Genomic DNA, 17179 nt, shown 5'->3' on the forward strand with positions numbered 1-17179 from the left:
GAAAATATGTCGAATACATTCAATGATGCAATAACATATTCATGGCCATGGAGCGACAACCCCTGGAAACCTAACGGAAACAAGACTAATACAGATCCACCAGGCTTTTTCTTTCCGTCTATTTTACCGCCTACTTCTAAAACAGATCTAGTTAATCAAGGTGGTGGAGGTTTTGTCGGTAATAAAACTACCTTGAATAAAGATGTAATCAATTTAATCCAGTACAATCAAAATCTATCATTAATTAACTACACTGACTTAATGAATCTTGGAGGTGGTTATGGTGGTCAATCACCTGTCATTTGTAGGCCACAACCCAATGAATTTACGCCGTGTGAAAATATTTTAGGTGATTGGTATTTAAGAATACCAGAATGGTTCATGTTTATTGCAGCTACAATTGGTAACATCCTGGTTCTCATCGTTATCTATGGAAGCCCATTAAAATTTACTATTACTAAGTTTCTTATTTGTAATTTAGCCATCGCCGATTTGTGCATGGGATTCTACTTAGGTACCATGGCGACAATCGATGCTATCTTTGCTGATAATTACGCCAACTTTGCAATTGCTTGGCAACTTAGCGCTGGTTGTAAGTTAGCAGGATTTATTGCAGTCTTTTCTACGGAATTATCAGTTTATACCTTGCTTATGATTACCATCGAACGCTATATGGTGGTGACTAATGCAATGTATTACAAGCGCCATTTAAAATTGCGGGGTGCATGCATAGCCATGCTGATCGGATGGATATTTGGTCTTACCTTGGCCACTCTACCACTACTCCATGTGAACAGCTATTCTAAGACATGTATTTGCCTACCATCTGATATCGATACGCTTGTTGGTAAATTATATATGGCCGTGATTTTAACATTAAATGGAATGGCTACCATTCTAGTTATGGGTTGCTATTTACACATCTTTTACGTTGTCCACTATTCCAATAGCGCTATTACTAGAAATACCGCAAATCGAACGGATTTAATTATTGCTCGTAGAATGTTAATATTGATTTTCGTTGATTTCTTATGTTGGGCTCCCATCGCCGTTTTTGGCTTAAGTGCTGTTTTTGGCCTGAAATTAATTTCAGTTAGCAAGGCAAAGTTCCTTATGGTCTTTATTTTTCCGCTAAACTCCTGCATGAATCCTTTTTTATATACTTTCTTTAGCAAATCTTTTCATAAAGATTGTAAAGCGTATTGGAATTGTGTTCATAGCAAATTACGTCGAGATTCATAAAAGTAACGTGATTGATAGCATTTCAAAGCTAATGAATGAATTGTATTTGATATGGATATTAGCAGATATTGACCGCTGTTGTACAATTTTAACTTTAACATGAGCATAGTAGCTTTACAAGCCATATTATATCAAAATACAGTAACATCAGAAACAGTTTGTTCTATGCCGACAGAGAAGAATATTTAATCCGCATTAAGAAATAATATTTACTATAAGTTTGTTGTCTTGAAATAGCAAAGAATAAGAAGGACTGTAAGTAATTTCGTGCATGCTTCGGAAAAATGTAGTGGTGTCCTTATTTCTTACTAAGAATATAAATAATTATACTGCAGTTCTTGTGGCTATCATAAGAACATTGTAACTCCAAGTACTTTTGTCTTATTTATTTTTAGCTAAACTTACTAATTTTGATTGCTCTTGAGTGAGTATGTGTTTGTGTGTTCATGTATACAAGTATGTATTTATTATGGGCATAGTTTTAACGCTTATATTTTAACTAGCTACCATATTGTTTGCTTAAAATTTTTAAGCATAGTAAATGTAGTAGAACAATTCTCTAGGCTCAATTTTGTAGCAAGTTATCGCTACTTCTATATTATCTCTTGTATAATATTTAATAGATGCTCATAGGACTTCTGTCCGTATCTTTACCGTAATTGGTCGAAATTTAGTTAATATAGCGGTGAAATATCAATTTTATAGCTATGATCCTTAGCTTTATAGTAAATTCTTACGTTTTGGCTCTTGAATGCTTCGAGTATAATTTAAGTAAATAACAAGCTTTGACTAGATTAAGTTGACGCCGTGTTTAAAAATTTACTGAGCTCATAGTGATACGAGTATGTGCTTAATGATAATGTTTTAGTATTTACAAGCAGGTTTGTACTAGGATAAATCAGTATCACTGAGGTAATGGAGCTGAGGAACAAGCTCTGGTAAGACTAGAGTAAATTCCTAATTAGTATGTAAAACTATTTACTAAAAGCTACTAGTGATAAAGTGTTTCCAAAATAATGAACAAGAAGATAGCTAGATTAGGCATTAGGACTAATAGATCTAGTATGGTAAAAAATAAGGTAAACATGGCACCAAATCTACCTTGAATATTATAGTAATACTTAGCTAATTCATTAATAAAGTAACAATCGTGGTTAAGATCTTCAATCTTAGTTAAGCATCTTGTGACTCACTGAAACTTCACCATAAATCATTCTACAAGCTAAGTTTAAATCCAAGTTACAACGTAAATGATTGACATCAGAAGCATTTTTGGAATACGAGTCATAATATAGAAAACTCGGACTATAAATTATCCCTCAATTAATACGGAAATAGCGAGGCTGTTCCTGCATACGAGTATTTTATTGACGCAAGCATTATCCGCTCATTGCTTTAATTAATTCAGGTAAACAACAGTATGCATACTAGAGTATCTAATTTATAAATTTCTCGATTCAAAACAAATGACCCACCGATCCATGCTAATGAACGTGTTAACTACTGGTAGATGTTGTATCGAATCGTTCTCTCTAATAATATATCCTTTATCGTTATTTCCTTAATAAGCGTATAAAATATAAGTTATTAATTTCCTAGACTAATCACAGTTTGAAAAGTAATACATTTCAATTAACTGCTTAAAGGCCAACAATCGACTGTACTGGATTATCACTCAAATTCTGCTTGAGGCTCATGTTAAATTTCTATTTTCATTTATTTGGCAATTTCTATAATAGATAATGACTAATTCTACTGATCATGACTTCACCATGACCAGGCATTAAATTGCTTAATAATTTTATCGATAGAAAATTCCATAGATAAATTTTTCAATGGCAAAGAGATGATAACATTAATAGCAAACTTTAAGATAAAAAACAGCATAGTTTAAGTCATCAGTTTCGAGAGTGTTAACTTTCAATTAGTATGCTGACTTTTGTCATTTACGTAGATAAAAAGACCCACATGACTTTGTACTATACAGCAGCTACAGTTATAAATCGTCATACGATAAGCCAGTGCTTGACGACCAGAAATACGTATTAAAGATTTTATTACATATCCGGAATAGGAGGAGATCTTACTGACTCAGTGGATCCAATACTAGCAGTGGTTGCAAATCTGGGTTCTGGCTTGTAGCTCTTTGCTTTCGGTGTAGTACCCCTACCCATAAAGCCCCTGATTAAATCTATTGGAATTGGGAAAATAATGGTTGAATTCTTTTCACTTGAGATTTGCGTTAAAGTTTGCATATATCTTAATTGCAATGCCGCTGGAGAAGCAGCAATAACATCGCCAGCCTCCTTTAGTGCTCTTGAAGCGTTTTGCTCTCCTTCAGCCGAGATAACCTACGAATCAACGCCAAATTTTAATTACAAAACAGTGTAATCATTTCGTTAAATCGTCGACACTATTAGGAATCTACCAATAATATATCTAGGTCGTTCATATAAAGATATTTGATACCTTAGCTCTAGCTTCACGAGAGGCTTCAGCTTCCGCAGCCATAGCACGTTGTAATTGCACAGGCAAGCGAACATCTTTCACTTCGACTCGTTCAACTTTAATTCCCCAGGCATCAGTAGCATCGTCCAAAACTGACTGCATATGAAATTGAGTTATATAATAAGAAAAACAAGAATCTTCCAATTTAAATCTGCCATATGATTAACATTGCGAAGTTATTACGCTTCATAACTTGCAGCATACCTGCATTTGATGACTAGTCGTTTCTCGATCTAATAATATTTCAGACATGTTTTTGGTACCCAAAACATTTCTAAGAGTAGTTTGAGCAAGTAGGCGCGTTGATACATCGAAATTTTCAATATTCATTACAGCCATAGTAGGATCACAAACGCGATAATAGACAACTGCATCAACTGCAACTGTCACGCTATCTCTAGACAAAATCTGACATATATTGCAAATAAAATCATTTAATCAATCTTTGCATAAAATTTTCCAATAGTTCCATAAAAACAATTATTTCTCTACCAATGTGATTGTAATATGTATAATTCAAGATACAAAATTGCATCCAGAGTATTACCCACAAAGGCAATTATCAATAATAATTACGATTTCTATCGGACTTACTTCTTGAGGCGGAATATCAAAGGCGACAGTACGCAAGTCGATTTTGTGATATTTATCAGTACAAGGATTTATCCAAAATAATCCTAATTAGACAACATGAAATAGGTAGGATCTTACTAAAACTACGTTAATATCAAGCAAGTCATATTAGAATAGACGCCATAAATTTAGTAATTTGCAGCTATTGGTGCTAATTGATAATGAAGTAGCATTAACGTGATCATGGGAGTCAAATCTAAGACATAAATTGAGTCATAGCAAAATATTTATCCAATTACGTGACGCCTGATTCACCAAACTTCTCAAGTACAGTACAGCTAAAAAACGACAAAATTTGAACGAATCTCAATATACGCTAGCCGCTCGTACAAAAATTGTGTTAATCTATATGTAGAGACGGGGCACTACTTACTGAAATTTCTATAAGATAGAAAGAGAATCCTTCATTTGCAACTTATGACTTTTCAGTAACAATCAAGAGTTGTACACTACGCGGAGAGGGTAACCGATAACTAATGTGCTTTGCTTGGTATCGTACGTATTGCAGTTGAAAGCAATTGTCAATAACTTTAATTTACTTCAATTTTTAGATTATCAGGATAGTTTGTTAAATTAAATAGCAATCAAATCTTATACCTGGTCCTCTGGCACCACCAGAAAGCAACCTGCCTAATCGAAACATTACTGCCCTTTCATATTCTTGTACAATCTAAGAAAAAAACATTACGACAAAGCTTGCATCAATGAAACAGTGCTGACTAATGGTAAGGACGTATTATGGCAGAAAACCATTTCGAAAAGAGATTAAATGTGAGAGGTAAATATAATTATTCATTTCAGCATGTATTGCAATGTCTAGCTTAGCAACTGTTCACTGTAGAACGTTAGAAGAGTACAATGAACAATAGGCTGGCCAAGATCCAATCGAGAAGTCTTTGTTACGTTAAAATTAGCCAACAAGCCCATAATCGGAAATAACATGACTAAGTGTCCTTACATAGACATGGTTGGCGATAGCATAGCTTTCCGTATTTTATCCAGGATTGTAACGAATGATTAAATGATTTAAAATGTAATTTGTTTGCTTACTATCGCATGAGAGAAATTAAATATGTTTTACTGGTATGTAGCATACTAAAATTAGCAATTACACCATCTGGCTGACCGATATTTTACATAGTCAATTATTGTTGACAAAAGATACCGTTAAAAAATAACGAACCTAACCTCCAAAAATTTCAGCATCACTACAATTTTATATCCAATATCCACTATTAATGGGGCCTTATTACTGTACTGAAAAGCAGAGCCTCTAAAGTACTTCATCCGATGATTGTGAGGACATTACTAAAAATTTCTACAAAAAACCCCTTGCTGAAGTGTACAGTAAGCTACAACGATTTATACTGTAGAATTGTAACAGCAAACAAACGGCCTAACTACAGTATAACGGCAATAAGATGAATCAAGAAATTTTGCCATGATATATTCCATCTGGCATCACGACCATTGCGAACTGAATGTGCATTAGATCATGTGTGTGTAAACGGCATGTGTTAAATTAAAAATCGAACGGTAACTTTGCTAGTTTAGAAATAGCACACCGAATACAATTTATCTATTTATACACCTGATTATGGTTTGATTTGATTTAAACGGTTTAATATATTGAGTAGCGTGTCATCAACAGGACATAAAACATTTCCTACCTTAATGCAATGGAAGATCATGATTGGAAAAGTGATTATGAGAAATATGTAGGAGATAATCAGAATTATATTTCCACAAACTCCGTAGTTAGATTGAGCTTCAGCATCTAAACGGTAAAAATTATTTTTCAAGTTAAGTATTGTATTAGAAAAGGGAAAAATTGACAAGAGTGCTTATCGGTACATGGCTTATTTAAAGAGATGGACCATCTAGAGCAAGATAAATTTGGACGATATTATACAGTGTGTATCATGTACATCTTGGAATGACTTATGAGTGCAGAAATGTTACTGTAACAGCAAGATGGCATTGTAACGAAATAAGTTTCAAAGTATTATAGTTAATCATCTACGTTGTTATGGAAGTCAAGTGTTTCCAAATATTCAGCGAAAATCTTGTCAGTGAAGTATTGACACACTGTATTTTTAAGAGTATCTATCGTATGAACTTTATAATTTGTTGTTGTACATATTCAATGTTTCATCATAATTTGGCTTGAGCGATGAAAATTCAGCAAGGTGCCAATAAGACCCTTGCTGCCTATATATAAGATATACTATGCCATATATCGTTTTTGCGTATTTAATAACTTTCAAGAACTTCAAGATGTGTACAGTACAACAACATCATCGCTGTTTCTATCGATCGGCAATTTGTGAACAATTAATCAGAGATGTTAGCGATAGTATGAATTTTGTGGTGTATCAATCACTTGGGATCTCATTTTTAAGAAAATCACTTTTTTCAATCATTGTTAGCAAAGCATGATTGTGGAATAAACTGGTGATGATGTATGATACAGTAGTACGAGTTGTATTAAAGTTACCTGTTCGACATACATCCAAAAATTGTACAAATGATGATGAACCTAATTACTGTATCACTGTCAGTAAATACTGTCTACGAAAGTTGACGAAGAGGATCAATTCGATTAAAAGTTTAATCGAATGGATTCCTGTAAGGTTAGATATAGATATGTTTTACCTCGATTAAATACTGCCTGCTCTGAGCGTATAGGAAGTTCACGGAATCCAATTTCTTCTTTAGCAGCCATTCCGCTACTAATCTAAAGTAGTGGAGAATAGAATTAAATTATATTAATCCTATGCAAGAGGTCGTTTCAAAATTGATTTCCAAAGTCGGCCAAATCAACTTGCTAGCGTAAACTAAACTACATACGAATATTGATAAACATTTCAACTTGATCACTCGATAGCTAGCAACTTGTATCAACTTCTCTATAGGTAAGAATTCATAACAACTGCATTTTAATGACTATTTTCTATTGCAGTAGCGATCTCAAATGATGGATGATAAAGTAAAATCAATTAGTTCATCCGTCCTACATAGGTTGTCCTTCAACATAGAAATAGCACATGAAAGGCGTTGATCTAAAGCCATGTTTTTGTTGTTGGATTTAATTTAGCAATAACGAATCTACCTACTGCATGTTGTACCTTACCTCTCAATTCTACAGTACTACACGGGCTGGATTGAGCGCTTTGCCACGTTAATCGGGCTTACAACTTGTATCCAAATATCTACAATTCAATGGCTGTCTATTCTAATAGTCACTCTAGTCTATACTAAACGATTGGATCTGTTTATCTTCTACTTGAAAAGAAAGATAAAGTGATTTCAAAATTTTTCCCTTACTATTCAGGCAAACCTACTGTATACAAAGCTTCAACATGGAAATACTGTTGGTTACTGTAGACTAATGATACAATAGACTATTCAATCAATCAATCCAGTTGGTATTACTACTGTGCTCTCCTGTAGTCTAGTGTTAATGTGTCCTGTAGGAATACTCGTTCAATGTCTGGGTGGACGATTGCAATCGCTGGACTATTACTGTCTATCCTACTCCTACTCTGGTCGCGATGGTAAAATAAATGAAAACAAGACACAGTACTTGCGCACTTGGACAGACTATCATTTACTCTTATAGTATTGATTAACAACGGTTGCATACGGCAGCACAGCATGGCAATATGCCGGTTGCTCAATTGGTAATTGTCAATCTCCACGCATCCTTATGTCATGATATTAACTACTGTAACAGCTCGGATCCACCTCCTCCATTGAATGTGCTACTTGAACTCGCTCATCAATAACGATAAAAGTGTGAAGGAAATGATCAAGCATGATGGTAGTGCAGTTTAGATGGATTGAAATACAATCTATTGCAGACGAGATCACCTCGCTTACCAATGGATAGCTATCATCATTCATAGCTCATGAGTTTTGGCCGTTTTGCAGTGAACGTCAGGTTCACTCTCCTAATCTATCTTCAATTTCTCTATTTTGCAGCAATATCCCACAATCAGATGATAGAATGATTCAGATTGAAATAGGTTCAATTTCTTGTTCACTTTCCAAGCGTGCAAAGCAGGATTTCCACTTGGCTTGGAAACTCGCTTTGCTAAGTAGTGTACTGTAGAGTTACTAGTACTATTGTTTTTAAGTCATGTGACTAAGCCATTTTAGTTTGGCAGGCGAAGGAAGGGACTACATGACGTCATTGTATTACGGTATCGTACCGTAATGAACCGTAACGTTAAGCGAAAGCTTAAAACACCTTCTACTGTACTTTCGGTACGGTATACACTACAGTACATTTTTACATAACAGTACAGTACACTGCACTTGTCACTGCTGCACTGTACAGTACAGTACGCTGTACACTGATAGTACAGCGTGCATTTTGCTATGCAATGAAACACAAGCCATACTGTGAAGCCTTCCGTATCGTTCGTACAGTCCAATACAGTTTTAGGATGGGCTACTATTCTAAAAATAACACTGTAGGCGTCACATGACCTCATGAAGAACTCTATAAAAGCCAAGCTTGAAGCAGCGATGATTGTCATCCAAAGAGAGATTCTACTGTCACGTACTGCATTGCATTGTACACTGTCAAGTAGTATTGTTACCATAGACTGACAAAGGAGAAGTTCGTCTTCAAAACAGTTCACCTTCCCAACCACTACCGTGACTCCTGCTTCAAGAATAATAAGGGTCAATTGCCGTATTTTGTCTGTCCGTCGCCATTACCGTATCATTCAGTACTGTACCGTGTATACAGTACTTGGATAGCCAGTTCTACAGTGTATAGACAGTAGCGTAACAGTTCACACTTGGCTTTCATTAGTGCACCAAGTTTTTCCTTCGCTTGCTTACCCACTTTGAAATCTTCCTTGGAAACTCGCTGGGAAATAGTAAAATGGCTGATAAAGGAGAAATATCTCAGCGCGAAATAAACCCTAGAAGTGAAAGTGTTGGCTTCACTCGACGTAAGTTATTTTTTTTGTATCCAAAATAAGAAAAGAGGGGGAAAGAAATGGCGCAAACTAAGCTGTACATTGTTGACACTCATAATACCCCAAGTCGGTTCCATCACGATAGGTTGAGCCTGTGTGGACGATAGGTACACACCAGGATAAGTAAATTATATTATTCATGGCGCTATCATATGAATTCATTAAATACTATATGCTGAGAGTTAGCGCAATGAATTCAATTCTTGGTAGTACTGCTGTAGTTTGGAAGCGTCGATAACATTAGACAATATATGGCAATGAGCGCATTCCAAGCTGACCCAATTTCGCTAGTGGGAGACATATGGAAATTGCATATTGCATTGCTTGAATTGTGGATACAGTATAGTATATACAGTACGATATTGATGAATCAAGTCAATCAACCGTCGTTCAATGATTATCTCTTAATAGAGTGGCAGTAGTCGAACACAGAAAAAGCAATCTTAACCCTTAATCACGATCGACTAAGAGTGGAAACGTAACGGTGGCCTTCTCCGCTGTTGCAAGGACTCGACTGTCAGGCACTCCCACTAAGATACTGCAGAATAGTAATAATAATTATTATTACAAGAAGTCCCCGGTACTGCCATAGGATGAGTGGCCAATGCTGCACATTAAGGATATTGCAAATTGCTCCAAATCCTTCACAATTTCATTTTACTCGTTTAGAGATTGGTTCATTTACTTTCATAAGCTACTCTGCAGTACTTTGCAGCAGAGACGACTTACATTACCATATCAACTAGTATCGTCTAGTCAGCTGCTGTACCTGTCCAATGGCCATGATAATAGCCTGTAGTAATAGTGAGTTACAGAAAGACCGTCAAAGCCAATGCCGGCAAATATCCCTACTTTTAGATCCCTAGCTGTACTCCACAATCAATTAAAAAGTGTAGTCATTCTTTCACTGTACCATAGAGATCTGTAAAAAATCGAAATCTTATTCACCCGTAATTAATTAGTATTTTATAGCCTACAGTCAACTCAAGTAGATGTGAAAATACGAGCTACTCATCATACAGCAGTTGGAATCTGATTGTTTCTTCTTCCAAAAAATTACTATGTCATCAAAAAAAGATGCTACAGACTTTTAGAACAAAATAGATATACCAAATCAACTGTGCCTATATTATATCGTAGTTAGTATGGACAGGATTACCGTTATTATTAAATACTAACTTAATGTGCTATTGACAAGATTGTGTAGATAGTTATTTTGATGAAACCCTGCTGAAAATGTAACGTAATCAAAGTTCTTCCTACAGTATTACTTGGTGTACATTAGCTACATATAATTCAACCCGGTGGCAAGATATATTTATTGAAATATTCAAGAATGAAGTCGAAATCAAGCACGATAGGACGCGGCTATTTTAAATTCACTTGCCCTAATTTATATCATAGATATTTTGATTTATCCAAATTTTAAACGTATCTGGACGTGAAAGGTGTCAAGTTATCAAGTGTCGAAACATGCGTATAACAAGCAATCATCACTTCTCAACTCTGTTACGCTCTATCTTATCTGGTAGAACACTGTAGTTAGGCATCACTGCACAACCTACCGTAAAGGCAATCATATTCCTCAACTACTGTAGTCGAGCTTATGAGGACATCTTGTTTTTTAATTTTGAAAGTCACTTAATTGTAATACAATTATGTTCTACCTCTTGTGAAACAATCGTAGTCGAAGAACGTACTGGATGCATGTGAAGAAATGCTCACATTAAGAACATCATGCAGCAGCAGTTGAGTAATTAAGAAAAATTGACCTGTACTTATTAATTTAAGAAACAAGAAGTAAAGCAAATTTCTGTTACGGTATGCTAATTATAATTATTATTGTATTCGGTGTACGCGAGTCTCTTTCTACGTATTGTATATTTATGGGTACAGTAATACCCCTCTACCAGGGCATCGGTGTTCATTTTCTTCACCAGTCTACTCGTAGCAGTAAATAGTGATCCTGCCACTTGGTATTACGGAATTGGGAATGTTAGAGTCAATAGGTAAAATACTTTTTTGTCTTGACTATATGTCAATGCAATATAAAGTCCCGACAAGAAAATAAATATGAATAGTTAAACCAGATCGATTGGAGTGATTTTGACAGTGACGTCTGTATAGGATAGCGGCCGTTGCTATGGAAGAAAATTTATTAATTAGCATATTTAATATTAATTAATTAATCCAGTCCAACCCCATGGAAGCCCTGCAATCTAAGATTACTGTACTGCCAATTATTTGTAGTAAAGATTACTATATTTTCGTACTGCGCAAGTCTCAATACCAGTAGATTTACTCGATGGTTGCACAATCCACTTCGACACTATATTGTACTAGACTTACGGAAAGTAGCGTAAACTAAATACTTACACTTTTGGTTCTTATGTTTACTGTACAGTATACTATAGCTTAGTAGAACTGTAAATTAATATCAATAAAGAGTATCCGTATATCGACTGGTGCTCATTAACGAGTCGAACGACCATTTTACACGCTTCAATTCTACTAATTATCGTATTTCATAATGTCATTTGTACGGTATTTTGTTCTCTGAATTATTCCTACCCGTCATTGAGTCGACTGCAAGTAGACAATTGATAATGGTTAGATGTGCATGTTAGACTATTCTAAGTTGGGTGATACTTATTTAAACTTAATGTTATAGCGTCATAGTTTGTTGAGCGAGCACTGTATCCTCAACATTTAAACGACTAGTGACTATGGTAATACTATTCGCAATCGTGTCACTTGAACAACTTTGATAATTAAAATGCATTAAAATATTTAATTTTATAGCTCCTTCGACTGAGGAAGGATATGGTTGCTGTGGAATTATCCTAATGGCGATTTCCTTCCTGGTAATGTTAGCAACCTTACCAGTCTCGATTTTCATGTGTATCAAGGTACGTATTATTCCTAATGGAGATAGCGGATGATTTAACAGTATCCTGTAATGGAGGATCTTTATAAAATTATTATCACAATCACCATTACGTTTACACGCATAATAGGCTAGCAATTTATAATTTTCTGTACAACAGTTTGTTTGAAGATGACATATTTCTCATTGAATAACTAATAACCTCAGTTGCTGTAACCTCACGACTCTAAAATTTTTTTTATTATACGAAAATGTTTCAAACAGGCGTTAATTCTGCTCAAAATGTAACATATGCGGCTAGCTAGATCTTATGTACACAATATTTTGAAAGATGACAAACTACACGTCTATTTATTAGAGTCGTTAAAATCCAAGTATTAAGTGATCGGACATTACCTGATTGTCTAATTCCATAACTCTTTAGGTCGTACAAGAATACGAAAGAGCTGTTATTTTTAGATTGGGTCGCCTTATGCAAGGAGGGGCTAAAGGACCTGGTAAAGCATTATAAGTGAATTTACATATTATGCCTGATTTCTACTCATGTACAAACCTACGATCGCAGTAACCTTTGTATTCAAAGTTTGTAACACATTATATTTGCTGATACTAAGCCTGATCGTTTTACATTTGTAGGGTTGTTTTTTATTCTTCCATGCACAGACACCTACATTAAAGTCGACTTGCGTACCGTGTCCTTCGATGTTCCACCGCAAGAGGTAAACTATAGTGCTCTCTATTGATTACCATATACAACAGAACGCAGCAGTAAAACGTGCATTGGTACTACGGTAGTTATCGATATGGTACGTTTATTAACCGAGATTATACTTCATAATAATGGAATCTATGGACTTTGTAAAATGTAGATACTGTCAAAAGACAGCGTAACTGTTGCTGTGGACGCAGTCGTTTATTTCCGAATCTTTGATCCGACGATGTCTGTTACTAACGTTGCCGATGCAGATCGTTCCACGAAATTATTAGCACAAACAACCCTAAGAAATGTTTTGGGTACTAAAAATTTGACTGAAGTTTTAGCTGACAGAGAACAAATTAGTCATTATATGCAGGTAAGAAAATATTTATTTTCTTAGAAGATCTACTTACTGTTGAGTGTATTTGTAGTTAAATTAATATTTTCGTCTGGTAGTCCATCTTTGGCCAATATGTCTAAAACTAGAAGATAAGAAATTATGAATTGACTTGTCGATTGGTTTTTAACATTGCTATTTTATTTGACAAAAAGACTACATTAGATTCAGCTACCGATGTTTGGGGAGTAAAAGTCGAACGTGTAGAAGTAAAGGATGTCCGCCTTCCAGTACAACTCCAACGCGCTATGGCCGCCGAGGCGGAAGCTACACGAGAGGCTAGAGCTAAGGTACTGTATGCTATTATAATTTCACAAATGAAAGTACAAAAAATAGTAATGCTCATCGACTTGTTTGCGTTTAGGTTATTGCGGCTGAAGGTGAACAAAACGCTTCAAGAGCATTTAAGGAAGCTGCTGATGTAATATCTGCATCGCCTGCTGCCCTTCAGTTACGTTATATGCAAACATTATCCCAGATTGCATCGGAAAAGAACTCAACAATTATATTCCCATTGCCCATTGAATTCATGAAAGGTTTCATGGGTAATGAACAACCTTCGCAGGATCAAACTATGGTGAAGGCGCCTTCAGTTTCTAAACTTTAACTCGTGTTATGATAATTTGATAATCTATAATGGAAGCCAATTAATGGTACTTTGACATGTTTTGTTAACTAGCCGTTAAAATTCAAGGTAAAGGTGAAGTCCTAACATTTTCATTGCTGATTTATGAAGGCATATAGCATAGCTAAAGCTATTCTTTGGTGTAACGGTCTTCCCTATTTCTAGCCACTTAAAAGCTTACTTAGGTAGATATCTATAAAGTGTCGTGTACTGGCTCAACTTCGATAGCTTTATATTATCTAGTCATCATCATATTGTAATGAAATGGCTGTTTCATCGTAGACTCAATACTAACTGTAGTAATTATCTTAACCATCTTATTCACTTACTGCGTAATACAGTAAATTGTTCTGAATGCGTGCGTATGTTGTCGAATAGCGTGATAGTTTTGACATTGTACGCCCCTAATGTACCTATGATTTCTCAATTTAAGTGGCTCAATAAAATATACGAATTCCTGAATGAAATAATTCATTTAAAGATTTTCTTGAATCTATTGGATTATTCAAAGAGAATTGGATGTATTAATCATGCCATGAAAGTAATTTCAGTAAACAGTTCTGAATTTTCGATCTGTCGGTGTTAAGGCAGAGAAGCAGCCGCTTAACTTCTGTATCTCATTGTCACGAAAGTAATCTTCGGGACGTATACTTTATTTCTATGTTACGTTCTATATATGTTTATATCTCAGAAATGTTTTACGGTCTCCTTAATTGTAACTATAGTGGTTAACAGTCGATATCCTTAATTTAGGATTACGTAGACTAAAGTAGTAATCGCCAACCAGTTAAACTAGATTGTTGTATCTATCACCTCCAAAGTTCTCAAGGCTCAAACTACAATTTCTAAGTTTAGAGGAAATATCTTAGTAGGATAGCTTTGTATGTATCTGTTAAACTAAGATTAAAGCTTTGATTATTTTAAAAATTGATACAGTAAATTTAATAGGATATTTGCCTTGGAATATCAATTGATTGCTATTCCAAATAGCAGTAGTACAGGATAGAAATTAAGCTCTCAATCCTTGTTGCAGGTTAGGGCTATTACCTAGCTCTTAACACTCATGAATACGGTTTCAATGCGCATGGTGACCGATCATACTTGCACAGATAGGAATACTGATCGTAACACCAGACATAATTTTACATGGTTGCTGTTAGATACAAAATGATCATATCCAACGAAGTATCAGTCACAGCATTGGATTTGCTTAGTGAAAGCTTGTATTACATATTTTCAAGATAGTAATAGTAAGCAAATTCGCTATTATGTCTGGTTAGATAAAATATCAAGGTACGAATATACTTATATGTAGATAATTGAATCAGCAACTGCTGCTCAGTATCAGGGTAAGCCTGTTTTAGGTATTTTATACACTGATAAAGGTTGCTATTGATATATCAGTTACAAGTACTTTTGCTGTTTTGTTCCTGTTCGTTACTAAATGCGATTTAGTTCTGTAATATTATATTTACGTACATGATATGTACAGATTACGAAACTGTTATTGTTACTCCGAGAGGGCATCATAAATTTTTAAAACGCATTTCTGGGAAGTTTATATTGTACATGTATCAAGGTCAAGTGTACTATATGTTATGGCGATAAATATGTGGTCGGTAAAGAAAAATAAGTGGCCATTGCGATATTTCTACGTAATTGCATCATTGTTCTTGGTTATCACATGTATGAATATTTCGATTATTAATAATTAAATCTTTATAATATTGATACCATTATCAATTTTTTAAACTTTAAGATTTTTCTATTTGGATAATGACTACAGCTATACGAATGTAAAATAATAATTACTGATATTTTATTGGCACTCTTCATAATATAATACGATCCTGACATAGGCGAATTGTGGAAACTAAGTTTTTCACGATATTATGACAATATACTGTATGGGTAGGCATGTATTTATCTACCACTATATGAATGAATATTTATATATCCTTACTATCATCAACTGATTTCAAGGCCTCAAATTTATCGCCTTTCTAGTAGTTAAGCTTCTGCCAACCACTTTAGCTTTTCCATTTGCATGATTACCACTATAATGCATACGTTAAGTAATGATAATAACTGGTATTTTAACTAATATCTAGAAGCTGTATTATTCTTTTTTAGAAATAATTGTAATAGCTAAACTTTAAGATATTACCGCTATCCTAATTAGCCGTCTGTATTATAACTATGCGTTATTATTGCACATAATTATTCATAAATAGTTTGTGAGACATCGCATGTATCCTATGCCTTGATGATCATACCTTTATCATGATGATAACATACTCTTAACGACTTAACGGCAATATTTATCACACCTCCGTAGCGTAGTAAACGAAATCTAATGATGAGTAGCCTAGCCAAAAACACTATTGTCTTATTTGTTATTATAAGATACCTTGAATAATGTAGCATAACTGCCTAATCATCGGCATAGTATGACTATTCTAAACACAACTATGCTTGATGCCTAAGTTGCGGCAATAGTTGAAGGATGTTATAGTAGAAACGTCAAAATTAATGCAAGTGAAGGGTGGACTGGATTGAAACACAATTAAAAGTTGCATATTTTTAACAGTATGGCACTGTGCAACACCGTAGCTATAGAGAATTATTCAATCAAATAAAGAATAACAGTCGCTTAGCAACCAAATCGGTTGGATTTCCATTAGAAGTAATCTTACTCATACGATAGGTTATAACAATTGCAGATATAGAGACAATAGAAAAATAACAAATAAAATAATTTATTATGATCACGTTAGATAAGACAATGCTTTGTCTTTAAAGTCATTGTCATTTAACTGATAAATAATTTATGCATGGAATATTAAGCAACTTTGTATTTTTTCTTCACTCTTTCTCCCGTATTTTATCTTATATCCTTTGTACTAGTCGCTGGCTGTATAGAAAACACTGTCTACATTTATGTGGACACATATAGTATATGATTTAGTACAAGTAATGAAAATGGGCAAAATAGCCTAAAAAGCAGTAAAACAATTATTTTGCAACAAGACATAACTAACGACGAAATATTATTAATTGGTATCCTAAAATTTTTCTATTATTCTATTTCTAAATTTGTTATCAATATTCAATCAACGACAACGACATCGAGTAAGTTTTTTTCTGCAAATGTAAAGATTGATCAATTAATAGAATAGGTGTAAGGGTTGATTCT

General features: G+C 34.5%; 3 protein-coding genes across 3 annotated transcripts; 2 read left to right on the plus strand and 1 right to left on the minus strand.

The window, feature by feature from the left end:
• Nucleotides 1–261: 261 nt before the first annotated feature.
• On the plus strand, nucleotides 262–1242 carry TRIADDRAFT_19201 (uncharacterized protein; the record flags this gene model as incomplete). The annotated part of the gene is made up of 1 exon (XM_002107820.1): nucleotides 262–1242. One exon carries the CDS (start codon nucleotides 262–264, stop codon nucleotides 1240–1242), a length of 981 nt encoding a protein of 326 aa, XP_002107856.1.
• Nucleotides 1243–3299: 2057 nt separating this feature from the next.
• TRIADDRAFT_36941 (uncharacterized protein) lies at nucleotides 3300–6107 on the minus strand (the record flags this gene model as incomplete). The annotated part of the gene is made up of 6 exons (XM_002108608.1): nucleotides 6054–6107; nucleotides 4981–5053; nucleotides 4345–4427; nucleotides 3955–4158; nucleotides 3712–3846; nucleotides 3300–3593 (listed from the first exon to the last, which is right to left on the minus strand). Exons 1-6 carry the CDS (start codon nucleotides 6072–6074, stop codon nucleotides 3300–3302), a joined length of 810 nt encoding a protein of 269 aa, XP_002108644.1. The 5' UTR covers nucleotides 6075–6107.
• Nucleotides 6108–9280: 3173 nt separating this feature from the next.
• Nucleotides 9281–14430, plus strand: TRIADDRAFT_63487 (expressed hypothetical protein; the record flags this gene model as incomplete). The annotated part of the gene is made up of 7 exons (XM_002107821.1): nucleotides 9281–9350; nucleotides 12180–12286; nucleotides 12689–12761; nucleotides 12901–12983; nucleotides 13134–13337; nucleotides 13514–13648; nucleotides 13723–14430. 7 exons carry the CDS (start codon nucleotides 9281–9283, stop codon nucleotides 13963–13965), a joined length of 915 nt encoding a protein of 304 aa, XP_002107857.1. The 3' UTR covers nucleotides 13966–14430.
• Between the last annotated feature and the right edge of the window lie 2749 nt (nucleotides 14431–17179).

The sequence above is a fragment of the Trichoplax adhaerens genome, genomic scaffold (assembly GCF_000150275.1).
Source record: "Trichoplax adhaerens TRIADscaffold_1 genomic scaffold, whole genome shotgun sequence".
Taxonomy (NCBI): Eukaryota; Metazoa; Placozoa; class Uniplacotomia; order Trichoplacea; family Trichoplacidae; genus Trichoplax; species Trichoplax adhaerens.